This window comes from Thermobia domestica, chromosome 2 (genome assembly GCF_964235325.1).
Source record: "Thermobia domestica chromosome 2, izTheDome1.hap1.1, whole genome shotgun sequence".
NCBI lineage: Eukaryota > Metazoa > Arthropoda > Insecta > Zygentoma > Lepismatidae > Thermobia > Thermobia domestica.
In genome coordinates, this window is record NC_137455.1 from 134,981,490 (window position 1) to 135,008,686 (window position 27,197).

Sequence of the window (27,197 nt, forward strand, 5' to 3'; positions counted from 1 at the left end):
GGCGGTGTTTGTTTTATTCCTGTAAAGAGACATATCACAAAAGCCTAAAAACTCAATCGTGATGGGATGAGAAACGGAAGTTGCCTAGCATATTAACTGTACTGTCAGTCAGTTATGGTGTGGTTTTACTGACTTCTACAAAAATTTAGTGTCATTTGGAACTAACCATTGAAATAAACCTATTTTAATTGCCAAAGATATTTTATACCTTTTTCCTGCTATACTGAAGACAAAATATTTTGACAACCGTCAATAGACATTTTATTACTAATGTTCTAATATAAACTTAGACTAATTATCAATGTCTCAGATGCCTCAGTGGCTGAACATTCCCATCTTACACCCTCCGTCTAATAGAAAAAAATTTAGAGGAATACATATTTAGTGTTTTGCGTTGTGTGTATACAAATAAATTGTACCTAACAGTCATTACGTGAAGCGGCTTATCTATTAGCTTCTTCAGACGTATATGATAAAATATTCGTCGTGATGTGTGACTGTTTTTGTTTTGTATCGTATTTCATTGTTTACTCTTTGCACTCTATTTGATGCCACAGAAAATTCTCAAATTTCGTATTTTTTGCCGGAAATTTTAACTATAAAATGTTCAGGTACGAGTAATGTATTAATCTACACTAATGCAGCTTAGAACTATACTTCGATTTTATCTCATTGTTTGGCCTGTCCTGTAAACCTAATTGTAAGAGCAACCCGACGCAAGAGTGGATGGAAAAATTTACAGGTCGGCTCACAACTAACATAAGAGCACAAAGTTAAATTTAATTGCGATTTAATTGTTAATTCTAATTTTTTGCATCTCACATTATCCAGCAATCTTGTTGTTGTTGTTAAGTTAAGCAACTCACCGGATAAATTAGTACCTTTCTCCTGATATAAGTTGTCATTTCGTGGTTTTACCTTGATTGCTTCTCTTAGGTTTATCTCTTGATATCCATTTTGTACAGTCATTGTATTATTCTTATATAAGCATGTTTTACTCGTGTTGAGTTTTCTGGATCCGCATTTTCCTGACATATTCCTTTGACCTATCCCCTACAGTTCTTCCTGTTTATATAAGATTTGGCACATTTACAGTAAACTTCATACATTCTTGGAAATTTTAGTCTCAGTTTATTTTTAACAGATCGTAATCTTTGTAAAGTCTTATTTTTCGGAGTAAATACTATTTGTATTTATCATTATATTGCGAGCGGTGATAATATTATTGCGAGCGGCGGTATGTCTATTAACATATGTCTAATTATAGTGACAAGAAAATATTTACTTCGTACATTTTTTAAATTCTTTTTATGGTTTAAATCCTTTTTGAAGTGTGCCTAGGCTGACGATGAAGACGATGTTCTTCGAAAGTACTTCCTAGAGATAAGGTTTGTTTCTTGCGGTGACTATTAGCCTTTTACTTACATTATTACTATTTGTATTTGTTTTCAACAATCTGCCTATTCTTCCATTTGTATCTAATGTAAGGAATTATAGCTGTTTTATTGTTTCTATTTGACGTTTGAGTGTTTTAGTCGTGAACATCCTATCTAGTCGTGTCTTTTACACTCAAGAGCTGTACGGAGATGATTATTTTCTTCAGGTAAATCGATTCATCTATTATGTTACTTATACTAAAATAATATTTATTAAAGGATACATAACGTAAAATCTCCAAAATGCGTTTTATTTCATTATATATATATATATATATAATTTCATTATTATATAGTAACTATTTGATGAGTTTTGGCTATTGTCACAAATGAGAAACATTTTATTCACGTACTTCTTTCTTAAGAATGTGATTCAGTAGTAACTATATGACTTGTTTCATTACATTTTGATTGGAAAGGAAATTGTAAATAATTCTAGGCATTGTATTCAGGAGATGAGAATTCGAAATGTCTATAGTAGGTATATTCATTTTCAACATTAAAGTTTTATCGTTAATAGACGGTAAAGTGATATTCATTTCACGAATTGTATTGCACTCTCTAAGTCAAAGGTAAGACGAATTTTATGAAGAGTATTCTGAATCTCAAATAGTTAAATTTATAAGGCGAATTACCTTCACATAAGAGAATATTAACAATTTATTGATTCCCTTATGAAGTTCGCCTTTATTATTTTATGTCAATAAATATTGTGCGATTGAAATTAATATTATTCAAATGAAGTTATTAAATCATAATAATATTGATTTCTTGTCTATTGAATAACAATTATGTCTGTTCCATTTTTTTTTAGTTCGACTCTGTTCTGACAAGCTACATTTGATAAAACAGGCTGTGACTAATAAACCATCGGCATATCGGAATAATCAACGCTTACTCCAGCTGGCACAATATCTAAATGTATGTGGTGAGGACGTTCGAGAAAGGGAAGGAAAAGTTCTGATGTTGATTGCGGAAACTGCTTTTCAGGTAAAGGAAGAAACTTTTTCTTTAAGAATTTTTGTTTCAAAATTGTTACTTTCATTGCATTTGTTACTTCGTCTGAGCTTAATGAACTATATAATTTTATGCAATCAAGATACATGTAAATAGTCACATAAAATTTGCGCTTTCGTTGTGATTGACAACACATTTAGTAGGAACGGTGAAAACAAATATCAAATTAAGTTTAGAATAAAATATTTGTGACGTGTATAGATCAAAGAAGAGAAAAAATAAGAACATATTATTGTGATATAATGTACATTTTGTTTTTAACAACATTTCAGGCACAAGACTATAATTATTGTGCTCAAATGTGTCAACAAATAATGGATAAAAATTTATCTGTTGGTTGGGAAGTAATGCAACAACTTGGGCAATGTACTGATTTTAATGATCTTGAAATGAGGAGAAGATTACTGGCGTTTGCTTTGATTCATTGCTCTCCAGATGCCATTGAAGTTCTCGTCAAAACCAGGTAATGTAATGATTTTGCTATATGCTAGGAGGAAAAACCAATAGAAATTAGCAGTTCTGTACATGAAATACAATTATGCATATTCAATATATTCAATACATTATTTTTGTACATCATCATGAAGAGGCAACTTATTGTAAGTTTGTTTTCAGCACCGAGGCTACATAAGATGAGACCTAATGCTTAAAGTGGGATCCGAACCCCTGTAAGCAACACCACCGGGAATCAAGTGTGGAATCCGCGAAATAGCTGAAAAAATAGAAATCAGTAAATCGTCCTGTCATGTGATTTTAGTTGAAAAATTTATTGCTGCAAAATTCGTTTCGCGGCAATTCGGTTGCTAACAAATGAAACATTTGTGGAAATCTGAAAATCTTTTGAATGATGCTAACGAAGACAGTAGCATCTTGAAAAACATCATAACACGTGACGAAACTTGAACGTTGAATCAGAACCACAGTCATCCCAATGGGTGGGAAAACCTTCGGCGAGACCCAAAAAGCATATCAAAGTCACTCAAACGTTAAAGTGATGTTTATTGTTTTCTTTGATTTTTGTGGTGTTGTTCGTTATGAATACGCCCCACGTGCTCAAACCATCAACAAAGAGTATTGCTTAGAAGTGATAAAGCGTTTGAGGAAGGCTATGAGGAAGAAGAGATTGGAAGCTTGGAAAAATGGAACATGGATATTGAACCATGACAATGCTCCTAACCATTTGACTCCTCTCATTAGGGAGTTTTTTGGCAAAGAACAATACGGCTGTTGTACCCCAATCATCCTACTCGCCTGATTTGGCATTTGTAGCTTTTGTTCCTCAGGTTGAAATCCATCCTGAAAGATCGCGTTTCCAACCGGTAGAAGAGATCAAATAAATCCTATGAGATTTCCAGGCTATTCCAAAAAAGCGCGTACCAGGATGCGTTTCAACAGTGAAAGACGCACTGGGAATGATGTATTGATAGTAAAAGGGACTATTGTGAAGGAGATTAATCTGCATAATTTCCACAAACTGTACGTGCCATTATATGTAGGAAGTTTCGTTTCTGGACAGACCTCTTACTGTTGTTGGATGTGAAAGTTGATCGTCAGCTCTGAGAGTCTTTGCAATGATAAAAAGAAAAAGAAAAGAAAGAATGTAAAGTAACACATTAGTAAATTAAGAAAGTAACAGAACGCGGAGCTTTACAATTCGTGACGGAGGCGTCTGAGATAGGTAAAACGTACACTGTGCTGTCGGGAAATACTCACGGGGTGTACAAAGTTGTAGTTGTAAATCCTATGGAAAATATCTTAGGATGGACTAAGGGAAAGCTGCAAGGGAAATGAAATGAATATTAATAATCCTATGGATTGGCTTCACACAAGATATTATCTATTATCTATTGACAAGCTTTTGTGTCTGCGATGATGAATCTTTGTGTTCTCCAAGAGATAGATATTTGAAATATTGATTTGGAAATCATCTGAGTCTAGTTGAAGATCAAGTCTTATATTTCTAGTAATGAATAAACGAGAACTAGTTGAAATCGTATGTAATTTTTGAAGTAAATGAGTCACTTCTGTGAACTGACAGAGGTGAAAATAATTCTCAACTTCTTTTATTTTTGGACAGCGCCGGCATAAGAGCGAAATGGTGTGTGTGCAAGACTGAATTATGGCGCCTCTCACACCAGGGGGGTTGGGGATATGGAATACCCCTCAAGCAAAAGCGGCGGATTTCTCCAAATCTTTTTAAAATGAACACTAAAAATTAGCACTTCAGAGCGATTTGAACCTAAAAACCAAAGTGAAATAATATCTTAAAATTATATCTTTTATAGACTAATATCCCCCCCCCCCCTCTCATATACAAGTGTAAAAATCTACTACTTATTCCTTTGAACTACCTTTTTCAATGGACGCTCAAATAAACTAAATGAACTATCATAAAATGTAACTTATTATTAATGTTTTGTTATCGACTTTATATAAAATATTTTTTCTAAAGTCAAGGTTTAAAATTCAGTCGTAACTCACGGTAACACGTATTGTGTTGAGAAAAAAGTAAATAATAATTTATTTTGGCAATGTTTTACAATTTTGTCATGATAGAAAATAAAACTGGTAGTCTCTCCTAGTACAACATTTGTTATTTGTTTCAAAATAACAGTGCTATGAAAAGTTATGTAAATATGCTGAAAATAAATTGAATATAGTTTAAAATAGTCTCGTATCTATTATGTGTTTTAGTTTAGGAGTAATAAGAGCAATGCATACTCTTATTTCAGAAAAATAGCAGACTTGTAAGTAAAGAATATTTATAAAGTTATAATAAATTTAGAAAAGATTGTGTGTTTCCTTCAAAATTATATAAAACAATTAGTTTTACTATATTTTTTAAGTTTTCCCGGTTTTCTCTGCTCTTCCCCAAAATGCTCGCATGTGTAGTAGTACACATCGCACACGCCTCAGGCCGGCCATGTTTCTGGAAATAACTAGTACACGAATAGAATAGCACTGAAAAATGTGGATCCATTATCTGTGTAACTCCATCGTTATTTTGTGGATATTGGTGCTTCGTACACTCGAAATAATTACAAAATAATAATAAATGGTATGTATATACACCAGATGATGGCTGGGTCATGACGGTCTCTTCGAATAATAGATTAGATCATGCTGCCGTATGAGTTTTGTGATGACACAGCACATCTCGTTACAGCATAACGACGAATGTAGGTAGTCAGTCAGTAGTGAGAGTTTGCTCGTTATGAGTAAATGCAAAGATTTGTCGGTTTTTGACAAAGATCAGATCGTGGGATCCGGAAGGGTTAGTGCCTCCACCGCGCCAAACGGCTGTACCAGTGGGGTGTTCAAAATCAGTCACAGAGAAAGTGTGTCAAGTGATGAGACTTTGCGTTTTGTTTAACGACTTAGCTTCATTCCTAGACAAGTTCAAAGATGATGTTTGTGTCTTTTTTCATCCTTATTCAGTCTTGTAGGAGCTAATATATGTACAAGTCTGGCATATAAACTTTAATTCATGCCATGAACTTAATTTGTTTATTTCATATCTTTTTTGTTATGCACTAACTTTTATTCTTTTTTCTAAATTACACAGAAGTGTAACATATAAAATACACAACGTTAGCAATGTAAGGGCTCAGGAAAAAAGCTTTTTTGAGAAAAAAATCAGTTTTTTTTTTCTTGAGAAATTTGGACTTTTTAAAACCATTTTAACTTTAATAAGGAAATAACTACGTTTTACATTTCTTTTCCCATTATAATACATAAGAGCTTTAATTACTGCATTCTGAAGAAAAAAGGTTTAATAATCAAGGATAATCGATCACTCCTTAGGAAAGAAAAAGAAATCGGTGAATGCAGTAGGTTTTCTAGTTCAAACGAATTGTTTGTAGACCTATTAGAGCATTGTTCTGCGACAAATATGTTTAAGTGAATATTTAATAGGTTAGCAATAACGTTTTGAAAATATTAAACTTAGTGGAGCAAAATACGTTTATAACTTAAACAAATATCGGTTTGTATGTGATTTTTAGTTTATGATACTTGTTTCTTGTCTGCCAGTTTAAATTTAGGTAAGCCCTACAACACACATGACTAGTTAAATCATTTTCAAGAACTTTAAGATGGTTAGTTAGCAATCGGGATGACCCTTGTGTCATGTAGGATTGCATAACTTAACAGTTGCTGGCCATTAGTGAAATGACATTTCGAAAACCATATTTCACTTTCCATGACGATGGTATCTTCGAAGACGCATCTAGCAGTTATGTACGTCCAAGAATCGTAGGAGGAACACAAGTGCAGACCTAGCATTATCACTACTTCCTGGATCTCAACCTTATTGAGCATCTATGAGTTACATAGAACAGTATATCCAGTCTCTGGATATATCTTCCCCCTCCATCTTGGTATTACAAGCAGCTTGATTGGCCATACCAACGGATCAATACCGATACCTCATGAGATCGCTGTTCTGCAGAAGGCGAAAAAAGAATCTGTCTACTATTTGGTAGAGGATGATAATTCAGTGATCATTCAATGTGTTTATTTGAAGACTGTAGATACATAGTAGAAAATATGAATTAGTTTATGTGTTTTTGTCTATTTGAAACTCTAAAAGTTGTCTAATTACGTGAAATCTATGAAATTACAAATAGTTAGCGTTGTCACTAAATTATAATTTTGTTAGATCCTTAAAACTGTGTTATTTATTTATTTTTCAGATGCATTCTTGAAACAGAGATATTGCATCAGAAGATCAATAGACAGTTAGATGTCAATACTCTTAGTCAAATGAGCACTGAAGAAGAATTTTCTGACGCACTCTGTTCTGTATGTAAACATTTGATAGTTTTCTATATAACGAAATTTGATGTATATACAGGGTGTATCTAAAATAAGTTCCACTCTATTAAAAAACTACCGTACCTATCATGAGTCGTTGTGTCACATGATGCATGGGTTCTTAAGGTTTTGCAATAGAATGAAGACATTACATGTACTCAATGTGAGCGCCATGTGTGACGCGACAAATATTGATGTGGTAATCGAGTCTAGCTCTTGCCAGGGTCTGGTTAACATGTGTGGCGTGACCGTAGCTGCAACTTCTTCAACCTCCATTTGCAGTTCGTGGAAGAAGGAGCACGCAAACAGGGTCCTTAAACCAGTGGGGTTAAATCTGGTGATCTTGGTGACCATTTCAGAAGAGCATTGTCCGAAGGGTCTGTTCATTCCTATTCAACGTACTAGAACCTCTTCATTGAGGTGCACACGAACTGCATACTGATAATGAGGCGGTGTTTTATCCTGTTGGAACAGATATTCATCTGAGTCGTCATTCAGTTGTGGCATCAACCAAAGCTGCAGCATGACAAGATAGGACATGCCTATAGCAATGTCCCTCGCGAAGACAAACGAGCTGTACAGCTTCCGATATGACATGGTTCAAATCACATTCAGTTTTGGGGGAATTTCGTTTATGTTCAATGACTTCATATATATTTTCTTTTCTCCAAATTCGACAGTTGTCTCGATTAACGTTTCACTGGTGTGAATATGCATTCATCATTAAAAGTGATGCACTTGAAAACATCACGTAACTGTTGAAAATGACATGAAGTTGCAATCTGGATGGCTTCATTTGAAGGTGTTTTCTTACAACCCTTCATACTGTCTGGTGCGGCATTGCTATCTCACGAGTTCTGCGCATGGGTTTTCAGCGTTACCAAATTCCTATTATTGTTGCTTTGATGAACAACTCCCAATGCGATCAACTTTTGGAACTACAGGAACCTGTAACTAAAATCCTTAGGAACCTGTGCATCATATATAAGTAACAACATAACTAAAGTACGATGATTTTCTAATGAAGTTTTAAAGTGGAACTTGCTTTAGATATAGATATATTTCCACAATATATCAGATTAAGTTATAAGTTTTTGTGTGCGTGCGCGCGCGTGTGTGTGTATGTGCGTGCGTGTGTGTGTGTGTGTGCGCACACACACACACAACTTTGATGCACGGTACAGAGTGTGAGGGGTTACCTTATTCTGCATTGCGTTGGATAGCCTTCTACTAGCACTTCACGAAAGCCACAATTCCACGGCGATAGCATTCGGCGGATTTGAAGACTAAAAGCACACGAACCCTATTTTTGACATCATCAAATGTATAAAACAGTCATCCTTATAGAAAAGAAGTAGACAAGGGAGTGAAACAAATTATAATCTGAACTAGCAAGATCGGGTTGTATCTAGTATGTTGTGTCAATTCAAGTCCTTGCAACCTGTAAACGATTTCTTAGGAACTACTTCTGACCGGTTGTACGAGGTGTTACCAACCTGAAGAAAAACTCTCTATTTTGTCTATTTATGTTATATAATAGGTTGCCTACTGACCTGGAAAAACGAATGAGCGTGGAGTTTATATTTGTACTTGAAAAAAAGTGGAAAAAGCATGGAATTTAACCAGGAACCAGATTTTTTTCTCAAAGTTTAGAATTTAAGTTCATAATTTTTAGAACTTCTTCATCTAGTAAAAACTAAATATAAAAAAGTAATTCCTACCAAGGAATATGAATCACACGGCAGTTAAAATTAATAAGTGCTGGTTTTCTGTTAGTTATTGCAAATTTTGCTCAACTGGCCTTCTACTAGGGATTATTAACTATAACAACTTTTCTTTGTTTTAAATATATATATATATACAAACCTGGAAAATAGTATTAGTAAACCTGAGAAAACTTGGAATTTTAAGAACAAACATTTAGTAGACATCCTGTATAACATAATGGACCTCCTGTTACTGTTAAGCGTAAATATTTCTATCCACAGCACGGCCGTCTAAAATAAGATTTCAAAGCCATGTACCATCGATATTCTACCATATGCACAATATGACCTTTGTTTTAAAACTTTTCTCTTTTGATAATTGACAATGCCCCGTAGCTTGATCGTAATCAGTGGTGAGCACCGGCAAAGTATTCCAGAAATCCATTTTTCGTTACTTGTGACAATCCGATGCCAAAACATGTAGTCATAAAGACTCTGTACCAGTTGTTGAACCATAGTGAGTCGTTTTCCGGGTTGTGTGTCGTCTTTAGACAAACCACAGGTTATGATACATTGTTGTGGGACGTTGCAATCTGTGTTGTCAATTGACTTGTACTTGGATTAGTCGTTGCAATGTGGTCCAGGAGGTCCTGTTTATGACAACTGGTTTCTCAACCTGATGTTTGTCTTTATTGCACATGTCATTTGACCTGAATCGCGTAAACTACCGGTGGTCAGTCCGAATATTCAATCCCCCGTCCCTTCCGTAGCACAGATTTCCTTTGCAGTTTTCGTAGCTTTCACTTCGTTCTTCTAAGAATATCGTTTAACATTATATGAAGAGCCACTTGATCAAGCGTCATATGTGACCATCTCAGTTGGACTGTGATGCAGAGAGGGGCGCTGACATACGCTCCACATCGTACTAAATCATGATTGGGTTCAAACACGAATAACGAATGAATTTATTTCTTACTCTGCTAATAGTTATTGTTCATACTGTTACTCTTTGCTGAATCTTTTAATGTAATATGCTTATAAGTAGAGACCGGATGTTAGGCAAAATGCCTATTCTTTAATATTAAAGATATGATCAAAAATAACGTTTTAAAGTTTATATGGGGGGTTATAGTTTCGATTTAAGCCTATTTTATTTTGCCTATTTTGCCTATTTCGACCTTTACTGCCTAAATAATTGCTTTAGTGCCTAATATTGCCTATTCTATGTATTTTCTTCAAAATAAGCCTTCATTGGGAAAATATATAATTTACGTAACATAATACACATATATTTACTTATATTATGAGTTTGTAAACACAAGCTCGTGGTACGTTACAATATATATAAAGGATGAACTTCAAAGATGTTCACATACTTCGGGAGGTGATTCGTGACATGAAAAGAATATAAAAGTCCTCTTGAATTTCACGAATCATCATCTGAAGTTTGTGCGCACCTTTATGTCCCGTTCCAATTGTCAGGATTCGATTTCAATTCCAATTTGGCACCCCTGTCACTCGAACACGACGCAGAATTCGACAACGTGTAACAGCACTTTTTGTCTTCTTTTCATGTCACGAATCACCTCCCAAAGTATGTGCAATGCATAACTTTCATCTTTCAGATTCACCCAGTATGTGCAATGCATAACATGCCTCGTTTTTTTGTATATACAGTAAAAGAAGATATTATTTAACAAACAAGTATGTTTCTATATTCTTTGAACATTATCTATGATTTGAATCTATTTTTTAATTGTATTGAGTATTTATCTTCATTATTTCGAGTTACATTTTAGTGCCTATTTTACTGCCTATTTTTTAAATTTTAAGTGCCTATTTGCCTGCCTATTTTCCAGGTTTTTAGTGCCTAAACATCCGGTCTCTACTTATAAGTATATAACTCTTGTGAAGTTAGAAGAGATCCACGATAAAAGAGATTCGGAAAGGCATACAAAGATAAATTAAAGTCTAGGAAATCGTCTAGAGTTCATTCTTGTGTAGATCTAAGTAAATTCGTAATCTAGATTTTCAGGCATGAACATAGTCAATAATTCATACTTTTAGCTAAAATTCGATGACAAAGTTAATTTGGTTATGGTGCCAGGGAGCAAGTATCTGAATTAAATGGAAAAATACCTAAGCACTGAAGTTGGGAAACATTTATGTTTAAAAAAAGTGTGTTGTTTGTAAGCATTTCTGCAGAAGACGTCTTAAAAGATTTCTTTCTAATGAAAATTTTGAACTTAAGTCAGATTTAGTTATTTATAAAATATATATAGATTATTGTTATTATTATTATGTTTCAGCCTGAGTCACCGAGAAAAGAATTTCCACCACTGTCCTCAGTGTTACAAGCTGTATCTGAGTCAACAGGGAAAGTAAAGCATACTACCTACAACGTATTAAAACATATTGGGGATAAACAATTTTGGACTCATACTTTCAAGTAAGTTTAACTCATACGATGTTATGCGTGGTCGTAACATAAATGTAAGATGCAAAGGGACTACGGTAAGAGATAAGCATTTCTCCCAATAATTTCTGTAGCTAAGTCTGCAGAAATTTTCAGTTTTTCGGATCTATAAATATTATGTATTAGGTGCGTGATTGTTCAAGTATATCAAGAGCTACGTCTTGAAACAAAGAAGTATCACAATATGGCTCCCAAATTGTATTAGAAGGATGGAAAAGAAAAGTACAAATAGACCTAAGGAGCAGGTGTAAGATTTCACTGGAAGGTATAATATATATATATTCCACTTAAAACTAATCAAATATTATTCCCTATGGATTTTTCGGTAATTTGTTATTGAAGTGTTATACTTAAGGTTTATGATAATATTAGCTTGTACAGTTAGGGTCCTAGAAATTTTTTATTATTTATTTATTTATTAAGGAATCGTTATGATACTTATAAAAAATGTTATTTCACTTAAATCAGTTTACACAAAAATGGAAGAAGTCGACTAATGGCTTATAATTTATCCTGAAAATAATCACAGCGAGGTACATTAGAATTTTCATAAGATAAAGAAGAAAAAATTAGTTCACTGTCATCCATGCAAATATAGATGACTGAAATGCCATAACGATCATACAGCGCCAAGTCTTCGATTTTTCGAGGTTCTTTTGCTAGTGCGAAATTCGCTAGCTAAGTTCCGTTAAAATTGAACTTCGAATATAGTAATATGCTGATCCACATAATTATTTGCAGCAACTAGCGTTTTTCGATGTTACTGCAAACACTAAAAATACGTCCTATTTATAGTCTGCAGATAATTCACAATTTTTCCTTTGTCAGTTTCTTTGTATTCTCTACGGGACTAAATGCTGTAGTTTTCAGTTGTTTTCGTATGTTGTATTAACAATTTTATATCTATATCAATAATCATGAACAACTTAAAGAAACTTGTTATGTATCTATTGTTTGCATTGTAGGTGGATTAGACCTTTGAACGAGACAACATCACCAGAAGGAGGAATAGAATGGAAGAAACATAACTTGGATTTTACAAAGCAAGGTTTCCATTCGTTTTACGCCTCTTTGCATGATGAGTGTCACCACAGTACGCTTGGAGCCAACTACGATAGATTGTCAACTCCTCACGAACAGAATCACTTGCTGGAACTCCTACAGATTCTGTTCAGAATTGCCATAGTAGAAGAAAGTGTAACAGAGGGAATAGAGAGAAAAATCAATCCCAACGGTACGTACGAATCGTTACGTATTTAATAAATTGTAGTGCTTAGTATTGGAACTAAACTAGAGCCATTAAGCAGCACATTTATAAAAGCAGAATGAAAATACGTTGTAACTGCAGAAAGTGAGTTTAGTTTAAAGGATATGATGTGATATTTTGTGGACCTCCATTTTTTATAGTTGTAAAAATAAGGTAAATAAGGAAGTTCAGAATACAAACTGATAACATGTTTGGAATTAGATGCTTCTACACGTACTGACGTCGAACCAACATGGCAGATGTGTACGAGAACTGTAGCTTTGATGATACAGGTAATATAAACAAGTTCCTTTATGGTATCTTGCTATTTAATAGTCATGTAATAGCAAACTTAGTCACTTCCAGATCGTACAACGATTAGCATTTAGAGTTTATTATTGATTTTCGCCCCTGAATTTATAGGAGACGATCTATAGCTCAACGTATAATACGAATTAAATGAGCTCCGTCTGAGCCTTCCACTCCAAAGACGAGAGTGCTAATTATGTAGGCATGAGAGATACTTATGACAAGTAGCGTTAGAAGATATCACACAAAAATTGTATATATTATGCAATGTGCAAATCACTGTTATCTTGTAGTATTGGCCATCTTAATTTTATACTGTATTGTCCATCTTATATAAGTTGCAAATTTAAAGTGGTATATTAACTCAAGTATATTTTTTAAGTGCAACAGCCAAATTAAACGGTTAGCTAACTTACAGAAATTGTCACCTTTGCAAGTTTAACTGAGGGAGCACAGGCTTACCTCTGGTGCATGGAGTCTCTGGTTCAATCCCTGGCCAAGTAAGTTTGTGGCGTACATCGTGCCCGTGGGTTTTCTCGGAATACTCCCGGTTTCCTCCCACATTCTCATTCCACCTGTTCTTTCATCATCATTCACTTGCCTTAATCATCCGTCTCCCTTAGCATAAAGAGCGTAATCGTGGGACGTTGAACTCAAAGATTTCATTTCATTTTTTACAAATTTAACTGAATAAAATGTAATCTAATAACTAGTTCAAAATTCAATAAATTGGTAAAATTAGTAGTGAATTCAGCTTCTGCTTCATGTTGAAATACGTTTGTTCATTTTAAATTATTTTATAAGATTGTATTTTATATATGTGAAAATTTAAGTCAAACCTACTGTGTTAAAGTAAGCAAATTTTTATTTAAAAAAAAAGTGAAAATTTTTATTTAAAAAAGTGAAGTGTGCAGCTATAATTTTGCATATTGTCGATTAAAAAAAAAAATCCTTTTATTGAAATCTATGTTTGTAATATGTAATCTTCCTCTTTCAAAACGATCTAAACCGAGTAAGGAAGGACGAAAGAATGGGCAGCCAAATTTCACGTTTTCAGTATGTAGAGATCATAAAACGTTAAACATCAAATTTTATGTTTTCATAATCTCAAGATTGTTTTCTTTTTATTTTATTTTACTCTTTAATTTTTAATTTTTTTTTTTTGGGGGGGGGGAGTATTTAAAATGTTGACTGTATGAGAAAAGTATACTTTTTCTTTCTTGGAATTAACAAATTTTTATAAAAAAGTCTGCACACTTCTTTCTACGTATTATCAGTAAGTGAAGCTTTATATAGATATTACGTGTATAAATAATTCATTTACCTAAGAAGTCCTATCATATGTCTGATTTTTTTCATTACATTTCAGTTATTATTCAGCTTAGTGAAAATATACTTCCAGAAGATTGTTTGCTAGGGTTGGCTCACCTGTTGTTATTAAACGATCCTTCGCAGAGCGAGTTATGCTTCAAAAATGTCCCTACTTCAGCAGTATCTTTCCAGTTAGCTACTTATTATTTTGCTTTACGAATATGTGTTGAACTTAATTTTTATGACGAAGAGAATCAACATTCCATATTTCTTCTCGATCCAAATAAGGTTTGTATTTATTATGTTTTTAAATATAGTGTTAGAATTAGTGATATGACTTAACTAATTTACCATTTAAAGTATTATCTCAGTATGTTGATCCATTTTTTGTGAAGAACTAAAACGGTCAGCGACTGAGTTACCTTAAAATTCACATTGTCCAAATATAAAATACAGGCAGAAAAACCTGACGGTTTTCAAATTGATATTGTGACTAGATTGATTATTTCACAAATGATACTTTATTTCTGAATTGAACTATAACTCTCAGCATTTTGCGTACAAGAATTACGTATGAAACATATCGCTCCTACTTTTTGAAACTTACATTTCTCAAATGATAGTTCTCACTGTAAGCACATTCTTCCTCATTGTCGAACGCCACGTGGTTTTCCTGAAGGTCTCTTCTTTATGGCGCAACCTTTCCCCGAAAGTGCCTAATGCACAACAAGAATTTTTGCAGCTTGATACACCGTGATTCCGACGAATGTTAAATTACATGGTGAAATGCACGCTGAGTAACAGTTACTGACTTTTAACGTCTCTAAGATGAATCTCAATGTTCTGCTGACCAACTTTCCATGGTGATTGAAATTATCTGAGCTGACTACAATGTCACGATCAACTTCAACAATCACTTCTGCATAGAATTGATCTAAATAAATAAAGGTTCACCTCCGGTGCTTGGGGTCCCTGGTTCGATCCCAGCTTGCTCCGTGTGGACTTTGTGGTGGACAAACATCGTGTTCGTGGGTTTTCTCAAGGTTCTCTCGTTTCCTCCCACTTTCTTCATTCCACCACTTCATTCATTTCTTATCATCACCGTCTCTAGCCTAACCTGCATAACCGTGGGACGTAAAACAAAGTTTTCATTTCATTTCTAAATAAATAAATAAAAGGAAAGAAAGGAAGATAGAACAGAAGAAACAAAGTTTTAAACTATGCCGGTGGTGAATACGACTCTCAGACACGGGAAAAACATCTTTAAAAGAAATGTGGAAATTTAATTTTCAAAAGAAGATGCCGTTTGTGTCATAAATAATTGTTGTAATCAAAACTTTGAGTTTTAGTTCGATTCGGAAATCATTTTCTCTGCCGGTCCCTGTACAATAGTAGCCACATTTAACTTTTAATTTTATGATGATAGAAAGCTATCTAAAATTTCGCAATTTTCTTGAAGTGAATTTTGAAAGGAAAAGAAAGTTGGGTACACTTTGTGCGTGAGACTAAGTTACTGAAGATAAAGTGATAATTTATCTTTATGCAGGGTGGACCATTTATCTTGATACACCCTTATAACTTTTAAACTAATTGACAAAAAACGCCAAAATTTTGCACCATTCAGATATTGGCAGAAGAGCATTGTATGACGTACTCTGTGATACCACCAGATTAACAGTGTTGCTAAACCAACATAAAGTTATATTATTTCAAATAGGACTGCGTCAGCTTATTACACATTTCAAATCTACATGTCAAACGAAAAAACTTACAATATTATATTTATTATTCAGGGCTGCATGCAAACTAAATACACTACAGTATCACAAACATCCGAATTTTGGTGGCCTCTACAGCTGTAATAGACGGGACAATCCGAACTGATTTAGTAACTAATACTATGAAATTGATATGATGGATTTGAAATGAATACGAACAAAGTTACAAGGAATTAAATATTTGACTTTTTCAAAAGCCTTTATTTGAAAATAAATGATAAGTACCTCGTTCAATTACATAGATAGTTTTCCATAAATGTGAAGAACATAGTGCCGTTTACAGCAATTTGATATCTCAAAGCGTTCAAGAGATATGAAAAAAATATGTAAAATTTTAGATATTTCTTAAAATGGAGTATTTGTGGCAACTTTTTAAAACAATCTTTGATTTACTTGGCTTCTATAACTTTACAATAATACATTTTGATATTTGTACTTACAACAAGTTCTCGACATTACATAATTTTAAGCAGTGTTGTGATCTTTAACAGTTTTTACCATATCTCCAAAACGGTTTGAGATATAAAATGCTACGAACGGGGTTGTGACCTTCACGTCTATTAAAAATCATCTATGCAAGTGGATAAGGTACTTAAAGCAATTTTTCGAAATAAAGGTTTTTGATAAAAGTCAAACTTGTTATTCTTCGAAATAAAGGTTTTTGATAAAAGTCAAATTTGTTATATAAATAGCACACCAATTTGTGGTACACTTCGCTAAACTATTACTGTGCTGGTACACCATCCACTACATTGACTATAATTAGTCCTTAAATCAACCATACACCTTTGGCAGAGTGTCGAGCTCAGGAATGAAAAATGTGTACTTCCTTTGTGAACATACTGCGTAGCGTAGCGCTGACGGACTTTTTCATTCTTTGAATTCCATAAGCCAAGACACAATGTTGTCAGCAGGCGTATCGAGTAGGAAATGCTATTCATTAAGCTATGCGAGAACTTATACTAATGCAAATAAATACTAATTCTGAACTCATACTAAATAGTATTTTAAATCTAAAGTAATTGATTATCTCGAAAGAAGTTACATCAGGCTTTATAATTGAAATATGATCGGCATTGTATCATTAACAAAATTTCCAAGCAATTATATCCATACACGTCTCAAGAATAAATGATAAAATGGAAAGGCATTTTACGTGATATCAGTGAAATCCCTTTCACAAGACTAATAATATGCAAGTGAGATTATGAAAATGATGTCTATCAGGCAATAATAGCTTAAATTTGATGCAGAGTCCTGGATTTGATGGTGGTGGTTCATTTTGATGGGTCCAAACTCCTCCCCCCAAGAGTGGGGTTTATTGCTTCAGTGCCCTCCGTTTTCCCCAGGAAATTATCTATTTAGTTTGAACCATATGACCATGAACCGTTACCCATGCTTTCACCTATTGTGCAATGCACTTTTAAAGCAGAATGATGTAACTTATCAGACTCCAAGACTCCATCTGTGCTCACATGAACATCTTTTGAGTAGTACGACAACTATGTTCTCTTTTCATTCGTCTTTGGTGTTGTAAATCACGGATTGCTTCACTATTGTTAAGACGGAAGTCACATTACAAAACTGTTGATACCGAAGCAATTTCTCACGCAAAATGCATACGAGGCTTAACATAATATATATATTCATTTTGGGTCATTGTAGGCCAGAAAATGGTAGATTTTATTTGTCCGTTTTTGCCTTTTTCGGTGTTTTTTTAGTGGTCTTTTTTAAAGCTTTTTATAGGTCTTAACGTCTTTTTTGATATTTAATCTTTCGACAATAAATTTACTGGCCATTAACTCGAATCACCACCACCTCTTAAACATATTTTCTTTAGTAAAGAAAATTCAAAAGATAAGACATTCTTCAACGACTGGACTGATAAGATCAGATCTGAAACAATCACAAGTCTGATAAAGAGACATAACAATGTCCTCCAGCAAGGGAGAGTGAAGCTGGTAAAGTTTTCTTATTTTAGTTTGTAGTTCAGTTTGTGGAAGGACAGACCGTTAACCTACCAGAAGATGGTATTACTTGAGCATTATATTCATTAAATATGTAATTCTAATTAAATTGGGTCTTATTTTTACGTCCTTTTTTTCCAGTTTTTAGGCCCTTTTTTTGGATGTTTTTAGGTCTTTTTATTGGTCCTTTTTAGGCAATTTTCAGGTCTTCAACGTCTGAGCTCTATTTATAACATTCTATATGACTGAACAGATCCCACTCCACTCCACTCCACTCCCACTAAATGGAAATTAAACATGCAGTTATGTTAGTTAATTTGGTAGTTAGCACGACTTTTGCGGCAGAGACTGTATTATCAATGTGTTAGTACTTGTTATTTTTACAGCTTGTGGACTGTGTATCTAGAATGAAAGTTAATCAAAATAATAATGCTGAAAGATGCAAAAAACTGTTAGAAGACTATAAGGTTCTGCTTGCGGATTACCTTCAAGCACAGTGCTTGCGTAATTTGGAATGTGGAATCGATCTTCAGAGATTTACTTGTGATGCAGAATATCGACAAGATACTATTCTTGGTTTAGCAATGTGAGTATTGTTGTGCTTTTACTGATAGTTTTTAGGTTTCTTCACTATAAGAGTGGTTCAGTGCGCAAATGATGATTAAGAATGAAGAATTAAAATCTACATCAGACGAAGTGAAATAATCTATAATGTAACTAAAGTTTAGAAAGAAATTATGTACAATCTTATCTAATTATGTATTTTTATATAATCTTAATAATTATTTCAGAAAACCTAACTCCATCAGTTATATCAACACATTCAGCATATTTAGTTATAGACTAATGGCAGTTTCCAATATTACATATTAATACGTATTCAGGTGCAATAAGAGCTCTTTCGTGGCTAAGTAGTTAGCGTACGCGCCTTTGGCGTGGGAGACCCGGGTTCGATTTCCGGCGGGAGCTCATGTGGTTCGGATTCCACGTTAATCAGTAGGTCCACGTCTCATATAGCCTCGCAGCTGAACGGGACGTTAAACTCAAAATCAACTCAACTCAAGTGCAATAATACTAAAATTTGGTTTCATGTTCTGTTTAGTCTTGAACATGCTTTAAACAGTATAAGTGTTTAAACAAACGAAATAATTTAATGTAGGTGTATATGCTATGCGATATAAGAAAATTCCAGACCAGTTTTATAGTAAACTAAAAAAGTGCTCATCTTGATATATATTACAAGAGTTTTTTGTATTTGGTGGTAACGGTAAAGGTGTCAGTGATTTTGGTCGAGGGTGCCAGTGTCGGAATCTCGTGATTTCTTTATTCGAACGAAAAATGTCTTTATATATATATATCTATATCTATCTATCTATCTATATATATATATATATATATTATATAGACGATAAAGTTCTGCCTAGATAATTCTACTTCTGTTTGTTAAGAAAATAAAGGAAGAGAGCATGTTTCCTACATAACTTATAAAGTTTGGTAGACTTTTGGGAAAAGTTTAGGTGAAAATAATGAGAAATTTTAAAGGAAAACTGTTTTTAATGATTATTCGTTTGCTTCGTTTGCTTTTTAGGACTGAAGATGTTGAGAGATTTCAGCTTTCTTTGGCGTTAGGAAAAAGGTATGGCGTTCCATCAGGACAAATTGCTGCAGCCCATATTTCAGTATTACTTTTAAATTGTGACATTCCATTGGCTGATCTTACGTCCCGAGTGACTGATGAATCCTTGATAGATCTACTGAGAAGCTGTCCTCATATAGTCTGTGAGAAGTAAGTATTATTTTATTTTTAGTGAGCATCAGACGTGCTGCTAGTCTTTAAAATTTGCTGTATAACAGGAAGAGAGGAAATTGGAATACCACTCATTCTAATTTTCGGAAGTGATAGATATCAGTTAGCACTTGTGATTTCAATATTAATCTCCACAGCACAAAAACATTAAGACAGGAAGTAATGGCTTCTTGATACGGATTCAACGTCAAAGGAGCAGATTCTATCTTTGATCTTATTTCTTTTTTGCAACCAGTAGTTAATAGATGTACTACTTCAGGTGTGAGTATTGAATTTCCATAATTTAGAAATTACCGTAGTTTCACACTGTGAAACGATTCTCTTATTTATTAATTCATTCATTATGGCATTTTTTCAGTCCTTTTTTCCTGTATTATGTCAAGTTTCCAATTCATTTATTGTATTCTCATTCTCCTCTACTCTTACGGAACTACCCGTCCTGTTAGTTGTATCTTCCTCCACTAAACTATTTACTCACAGTCAGGTAACACAATCGCGTGACTACATTCCAACATGGCACCTACCTAGCCGCTTTATAGATGTTTTTCTGTTCTTTAATTTTCCTTTTCTCTTTGATTTAATCCTTCCTCTTTCTATCTGATAAAGCATTTAACGAAAGTACGTAGAATATACTTTTTTTTTTTTTTTGTAATTATGTTTTCACTATTTTCTGGTACGTAATATATATTTTGTACTTTTGATGTACATTACCCTGTCCGTCTGACTTGCATTATTACTGTGTAAAGCCCTCCAAAGTTTGATCGTTTTTCGATGTTTGTCTTCAATATATACAACCAAAGTATCTTAATGTCGAATATTGTGGTTATTATGACTTTTTTTTTTTTTTTTTTTTTTGGTACTAATTTACAGAACTATTGTATAATAGTTTTTGGTGTAACTTTATTACACTGTCACGATAGTATTTGAAAGTTAAAGAACATATTAATGTCGATTCATGGTCGGAAACAAGAAATATTAAATCAGAAATAATTATGTAATTATAAGGTCAAAAGAAAACCTATTGTCCAGGAACTATTATATATAAAACAATTCTTCTCAGAGTATAAACACCTCATCCAGTTCCTTGCCAGGTGGTAAAGTGCCAAGGACCGACGACTTATTTCGATAAAATAGAAAAAAGTTACAAGGAATTAAAAATATGAATTTTTGGACAAAGTATTGAGATGAGTATCACATCCAATTGGAATTACATAATTTTAAGCAGTGTTGTAAACTTTATCTGTTTTTATCATATCTCCAGAACGCATATACAGCATTCTGATCTTTATATCTGTTGAAAATCATCTATGCAATTCGGTGAGGTACGAAGATTTTTTTTTTCTTTTTAAATAAAGGTTTTTGTAAAAAAAAAAGTCAACTTTTCAATCCCGTGTAACTTCGTTCGTATTCATTCAAAATCGGTCATATGATGATCATAATACCTTACACGAAAGTACTTTGGATGTACATTGCCCCATCTGTTTTACTTGCGTTATTACTGCTGCAGAGGCTACCAAAATTTGGATGTTTGTGATACTGTGGCGCCCCTAGGTTACAACACTTAATAATAAATGTAACATTTTAAGATTTCATTTGTATTTTGAAACAATATGACTTCATATTGGTTTGATAACACTGTTAACCTTGTAGTATATCAAAGTATGCTAAGCCGATATCTGAATAGTACAAAATTTCAACGCTTTCCGCCTATTACTTTAAAATTTATAAAGGCGTATCAAGATAAATGGTCCAATCTGTATGTCCTAACATAGTGAAAATATGTAATCATAATATTAAAATAGTTATGATTCGTGCTTTTCGCTAAGAGAAAAATCATCCAGTTAAGCGCCATGTCGGAATGCAGGACCACGTGGTCACTTAATAGTGTTAGTAGTGTGTAAATAGATAAAGCTTAATAGAGAAAGATGAAACTAATGGGATGTGATAGGTCAGTAGGGTATAAGGAAGAGAAGAGTAATAAATGAAGAGAAAAATGGAATGAGTTGAAAAACAAAGGTTTATGAAAAAATAAAAAAAAAATAAGTGTAAAATATAATGAGAAATGAAAATGGGAGATAAGGCAGAAAGGAAAGTGATGTAAATAATAATAATAAAATAAATATGCAAGGATGAAATAACGTATGGGAAACGGAATTAATGTAGATAAAGTGTATTATAGACGTTTAAGATCAGGGAAGCTGACAGAATGATAATGTTTCTTCCATCTCTTTCTGATGTACACTCATGTCCAAAATGATTGTCGTATAACTATCTTCTTGTAAGAATACAATTTGATAATGATTTTGCAGGGTAATTTTAATATTGATACTATGTGTATAATCGGGAAATGTATATTTGTGGTAAATTTCATAGGAAAAGAATTATAAATACGAAAATTAAAATGAGTAAAACAAAATGTTGCTAAATGGACAAGAAGGTTTTATTTTCGTTTTATTGTTCTTATTTACTGCTCGTTTGACATGAAATTTGCCACATGCATGTCTTTGCTGATTATACACATACTAACATTATAAGAAATTCCGGGCGACTTCGTTATCAAATTATATTCCTACAACAACATATTTATAGACATGCGACCATAATTTTGAACATGAGTGTACATGGAAGAGGGTGAGAAAAAACAGTTTTGAGTTACGGGGAAGGTGTGATCAAATGGAATGGTGGATTGTATGTTCTTTGACAGGTAGATAGGTACTCTTGGAACGTTGCAACATTATCGGTAATCGTTAATGCGTGTTAGAATTTTTTCAATTTAGAAGTTGGACATTAGATACATTTAAGGATGTAAATTATGTTAGAAGAATCGCAACTACCTAAATGGTAGAAAGTGTATGGTACCTTCCTGATAGGGTGTTGGAATCAGATTATGATCAGATTTTGGAGAGATTGTACATATAGGTTTATAATGGAGTTTGTTTACGTAACGAAAGCCAGATATAATAATATTGGGATTCGAACCTTGGATCTTTTTTGGAGTCTTCCTTAACATCATTCATTTGTCAAAGACTGATAGATCCAATAAGAAACTGGTAAGTAAACAAATATTCTCACTCCTACGGTCCTGAGATTCGGGCGTTAAACATCAGAGGCATGAGCCGTATACCCACCATCGCTGTTGCGTCAGCTCCAAAATATGCTGCTCGCTGCCTGTAAGAGAATACAAAGTGGGACAGCAATGCATGATTTACGCCAGATGGATAGTGAGAGACGAAAGTAATGTTTGTCCTTCACTGCTTATAGATACCTTACCTGTTTGGTTCTAATCTAAGCCATGTACACTATAAGAAAGTAATATTCTCCACTAACTGAGAAAGACAATATAAATCACACACTTTGACATTATGGGAAACTGCTTTCACTGCATATTGAAAGAGAAATATTTTGCATAATATTCATCTTTAACCTTTAATTTCACTGGGAATAAAACATTTACAAGCGTATGACAACACAAAACACAATACTTCACTTAAATGAGAAGATGGCCCAATCACTGCGATATGTGCACCGAAACGTAAGCAAATTAATACGCGAAATTATCGACCGAACGCAGTTTACTGCCGGCACTTCACTTCATCACTATATGAAGATAAGTTTATTTGATGTTTTCATGGTACGGCTCACAGTGACACTCCTCTCTGCGTATGTTCATTCAAAAGTCGACCATAAATATGAGACGAATATGCATTCCTTACACAACAAGGTTACAAATCGCTAAATTTTGTAGTTGTACCATTGTAAATATTCCGTGAAACTTATAAGGGAAGTTAAAGTCACTAGATTTATACTGAATGCTTCATTTTATCTGTTTGTTAATATGATTGTTGAGAACTGGTGTTTTTGCGTTTGTCTTGCTTTGTAGGTGTTGACGCTCTCCCCTACATTACAATGAATACTCTCTCCCTTTTGCTTTGAGGATATATACACTTGTTGTTTCACATATTCAGAGAGAGAATGAATGTCCTCTCTCCGGTCCTCTTCCTGCGTTGCACTTTGCATTTGATATACACAAAACTCAAATACTATTCACATTCGTCTTAAACTTTGAAATCAACTTATTTCGAGCACATCTTGAATACGTTCAATGTACTTGGTGGGAAGTGACGCTCTCCTCTTCTCTTCGCACATCACACCGTTGCCAGGTCACAGCGCAAGAATACACTGACTAAACTAAAATATAGTTCGTAGAAAACATTAAGTTTTTGCATTATTACAATGTTAATAATATATAATGAATGGTTCATAAGTTAATAAAAATCACATTAAAAACATTGATTGTTCGAATAAGTTGTACAATCGACGATTATTGATAGACTTCACATTGTCACGTAAAACTCTGTCATCATCATGAGGACTTGTGCGTGGGCGTTTCTCTCGAGGGTAGCAAAATTTTTCTTCTTAATATGGACTGACGGGAGGAAGTAAGAGTGTCTGGAAAAGTGAGGTACCTTTTGGGTGACACTTTCTTAAGCATTGTTCTTCTTCAACTGTTGATTAGTCGCATTTCATTTCCAAGAATTGATGTTGGAATAATACGAGGGTTGGTTTAAAAATTCACGCCAATCCATACTGTTACAGGTTTCCGGCATTTGTTCGGTGAGGGTGTGAAGTTTCGTTAATTTTTTCATTGATTTTGATTTTTAAAACATTGACACGCATGCGTATCAAACACATTCCTTTTTAGAGCGTGGCTTTAACTGTTCGTATGGCGAAGACTGTATCGTTCCACTAAATATTCGGTACATTCTTATAAAACGTCCAGAATACTCAGAGCGCGCTTTGAACTGTCTAATAACCTTAGTGACCGTGTTCTTGCCTTTATTCGTGTGATTGGAATGGTTAACAAGCTCTGAGGTATTTTCTTTTTAGAGTTTTCCTGTTATTACAATTTTTAAGTTATTTCCTTCTTATATTTATTATACAAGTAGCATACTGAAAGTCGTGAGCAACATGTTTTCACAACCGTAATTTTTAGTTGTAAGTGAAACCAAGTATATCGTCTCAATCTGCAGACCTTTCTCTTTCTTTCTTTCCAAATGTTGACGCTGTTTGTTGCTAGCATGTGACCACAGACAGGATTTCCAAAATGGTTGGCAGCATTGTTTCGTTTCGACAGCATGCTGTGATTGAATTCCTTGTTAAAGAGGACCAACCTGCTTCTGAAATTCACCGCGGTCTGCAGCGTGTCTATGGAGATGGGTGTATGGGTGCCAGCAGTGTTAGGAGATGGATGAAACATTTTAAGGCTGGAACGAGCATCAAAGATGAGCCTCGCAGCGGGCGTCCTCGAATTGTCTCCATGGAAGGTAAGGGTTGATGAGCTGATTAGCGGAGATACGTGGTATCACTGTGAATGAAATCGCTGCAAAACTTGTTCTTGGACATAGTGCAGTGCAAGAAATGATTCACAGCTTAGGTTATCGGAAGATTTGTTCCCGTTGGGTCCCATATTTATTAACCGTGGACCACAAATGTCAGAGACTAACCATTGCCCAAACCCTTCTTCAGAAATTTCGACATGAAGGTGATGACTTTTTGACGAGTATTGTGACTGGAGATGAAAGCTGGTTCCATCATTATGAACTTGAAACAAAACGACAGAGTATGGAATGGCACCACTTGAATTCGCCACCGAAGAAGAAAGCGAAGACAGTGCAATTGGTAGGGAAAGTTATGGGGAGCGTCTTCGGGAACGCACAGGGTTGATTCTGGTTGACTTTCTTGAGCCTGGACAAACCATAAAGTCTGCCCGCTACATCCAAACATTTTAAAGCTTCTTCTTGCATTGCGTGATAAACGTCCTGGAAACAAGATCATCCTTCAACAGGATAATGCACGTTCGCGTATTGCACATGCCACTACTGAGCAGATCAAGAGATTTGAGTGGGGAAACACTTCCACATCCTCCCTACAGCATCCTCCGACTACCATCTTTTCGGTTTTGTGAAGCAACAGATGCGAGGCCATCACTACGAGACACTGGAGGATATTCGCAACGCAGTGTGTCAGTGTCTGCGGGCAGCTGGAACGGAATTCTATCGCAAGAGTTTTTTCAAATTTAAAGAACGATGGGAAAAATGTGTGCAAAAAACGGCGGCAATGTGGAAAAGTAAAAGAAAGGTCTGTAGATTGAGATGATATATTTGGTTTCACTTATAAATAAAGATTACAGTTTTGAAAAAAAGCTGCTCACGTCTTTCAGTATGCTCCTCGTATTATATTAATTCTTTAGCCTTTCCGCGACCCATGTCTTTATTTTTATTATTTTTGGTGTATTCTCTTAATTTGTGCATTTCGTATTTGATTTACAGTTTAGAAGTTTTGTTGTGAATTTTTAATATTCAGATTGTAGTGGCCATTGACCCTATCGTAATAGGGACAGGTAGCTTCACTCATGACATCCCCATTAAATTACAAGCAATTTTAAAATATTTTCTTCATATCATCCAAAAGAAAAAAATCTTTACGTATTATTCCTGCACAAAGCTCCTATGTACTTACAGTCTGGGTAATATTTTAACGTGACCATGTGATCTACATTCCAACATGGCGGTCACCCGGATCTTTCTCAGATTTTTCTGTTCTTTTCCCTCTACTTCCCCCCCCCCCCTTCCCCATCTAATAAAAAGTTTCAGCGAAAGTGCTTATAGTGTACTTTTACTGTTGTGATTATGTTTTTACTATTTTCTGATACGTCTTTGTTGCTGAGTTCTAATTTGATAGAACTGAAAACCATCTCAGTGTAATCTTTATATTTGCTTAGAAAATTATTCAATATGTTGTGACCTAATGTATTTTTCTTTCTTTCTGCAAAGGCTGGTGCATGATGTATATCCAAACTTATCTGGGACAGACCATCAACACCTTATCATTTATTATAATGTTTTACAAAAGGTTGCTGAAAATTTTTTGCAAGACAACTTACCTACAAAGGAGCATCTTAAATTACTGAAGAAAGTAAAGGCCACCTCATCAGGTAATTGATTGTCTTCTAATTTAAAGTGCATGGATATATTTTTAGTTATTATATTTCAATTTGTAATTTGACTTACCGTATGAACTAAATTTGACATTTCACTTACGTTGCTTGTGGGCTGTTGCTTATTTACAGTTTACAGATTTTGGTGTCCATCCAATTTTATTAAGTAACTTAAAGATGTTTAAGAAAGATATAAAAGCTAGAAATTCATGAATAATTGCAGTTAATCAGAAGACAATCCTGTTGTTTCTGTCTGTGGTTCGAGGTTTATTTGGTTTATATGAATTGAAAATAAATTTGTTACAAGTGATAAATTTTCTAGGGCCATCATA

General features: G+C 34.2%; 1 protein-coding gene across 1 annotated transcript in view; it reads left to right on the forward strand.

Moving 5' to 3' along the window:
* LOC145675670 (NBAS subunit of NRZ tethering complex-like) overlaps positions 1 to 27,197 on the forward strand; it is a 163,537-nt gene that overhangs the window by 100,420 nt on the left and 35,920 nt on the right. The window contains exons 26-34 of the mRNA XM_081746258.1: positions 2,251 to 2,426; positions 2,726 to 2,916; positions 7,148 to 7,256; positions 11,284 to 11,423; positions 12,416 to 12,684; positions 14,375 to 14,604; positions 18,448 to 18,647; positions 19,650 to 19,847; positions 26,702 to 26,862. Of these exons, the coding sequence (XP_081602384.1) occupies positions 2,251 to 2,426; positions 2,726 to 2,916; positions 7,148 to 7,256; positions 11,284 to 11,423; positions 12,416 to 12,684; positions 14,375 to 14,604; positions 18,448 to 18,647; positions 19,650 to 19,847; positions 26,702 to 26,862 (1,674 nt within the window). The remainder of the gene's footprint in view (positions 1 to 2,250; positions 2,427 to 2,725; positions 2,917 to 7,147; positions 7,257 to 11,283; positions 11,424 to 12,415; positions 12,685 to 14,374; positions 14,605 to 18,447; positions 18,648 to 19,649; positions 19,848 to 26,701; positions 26,863 to 27,197) is intronic.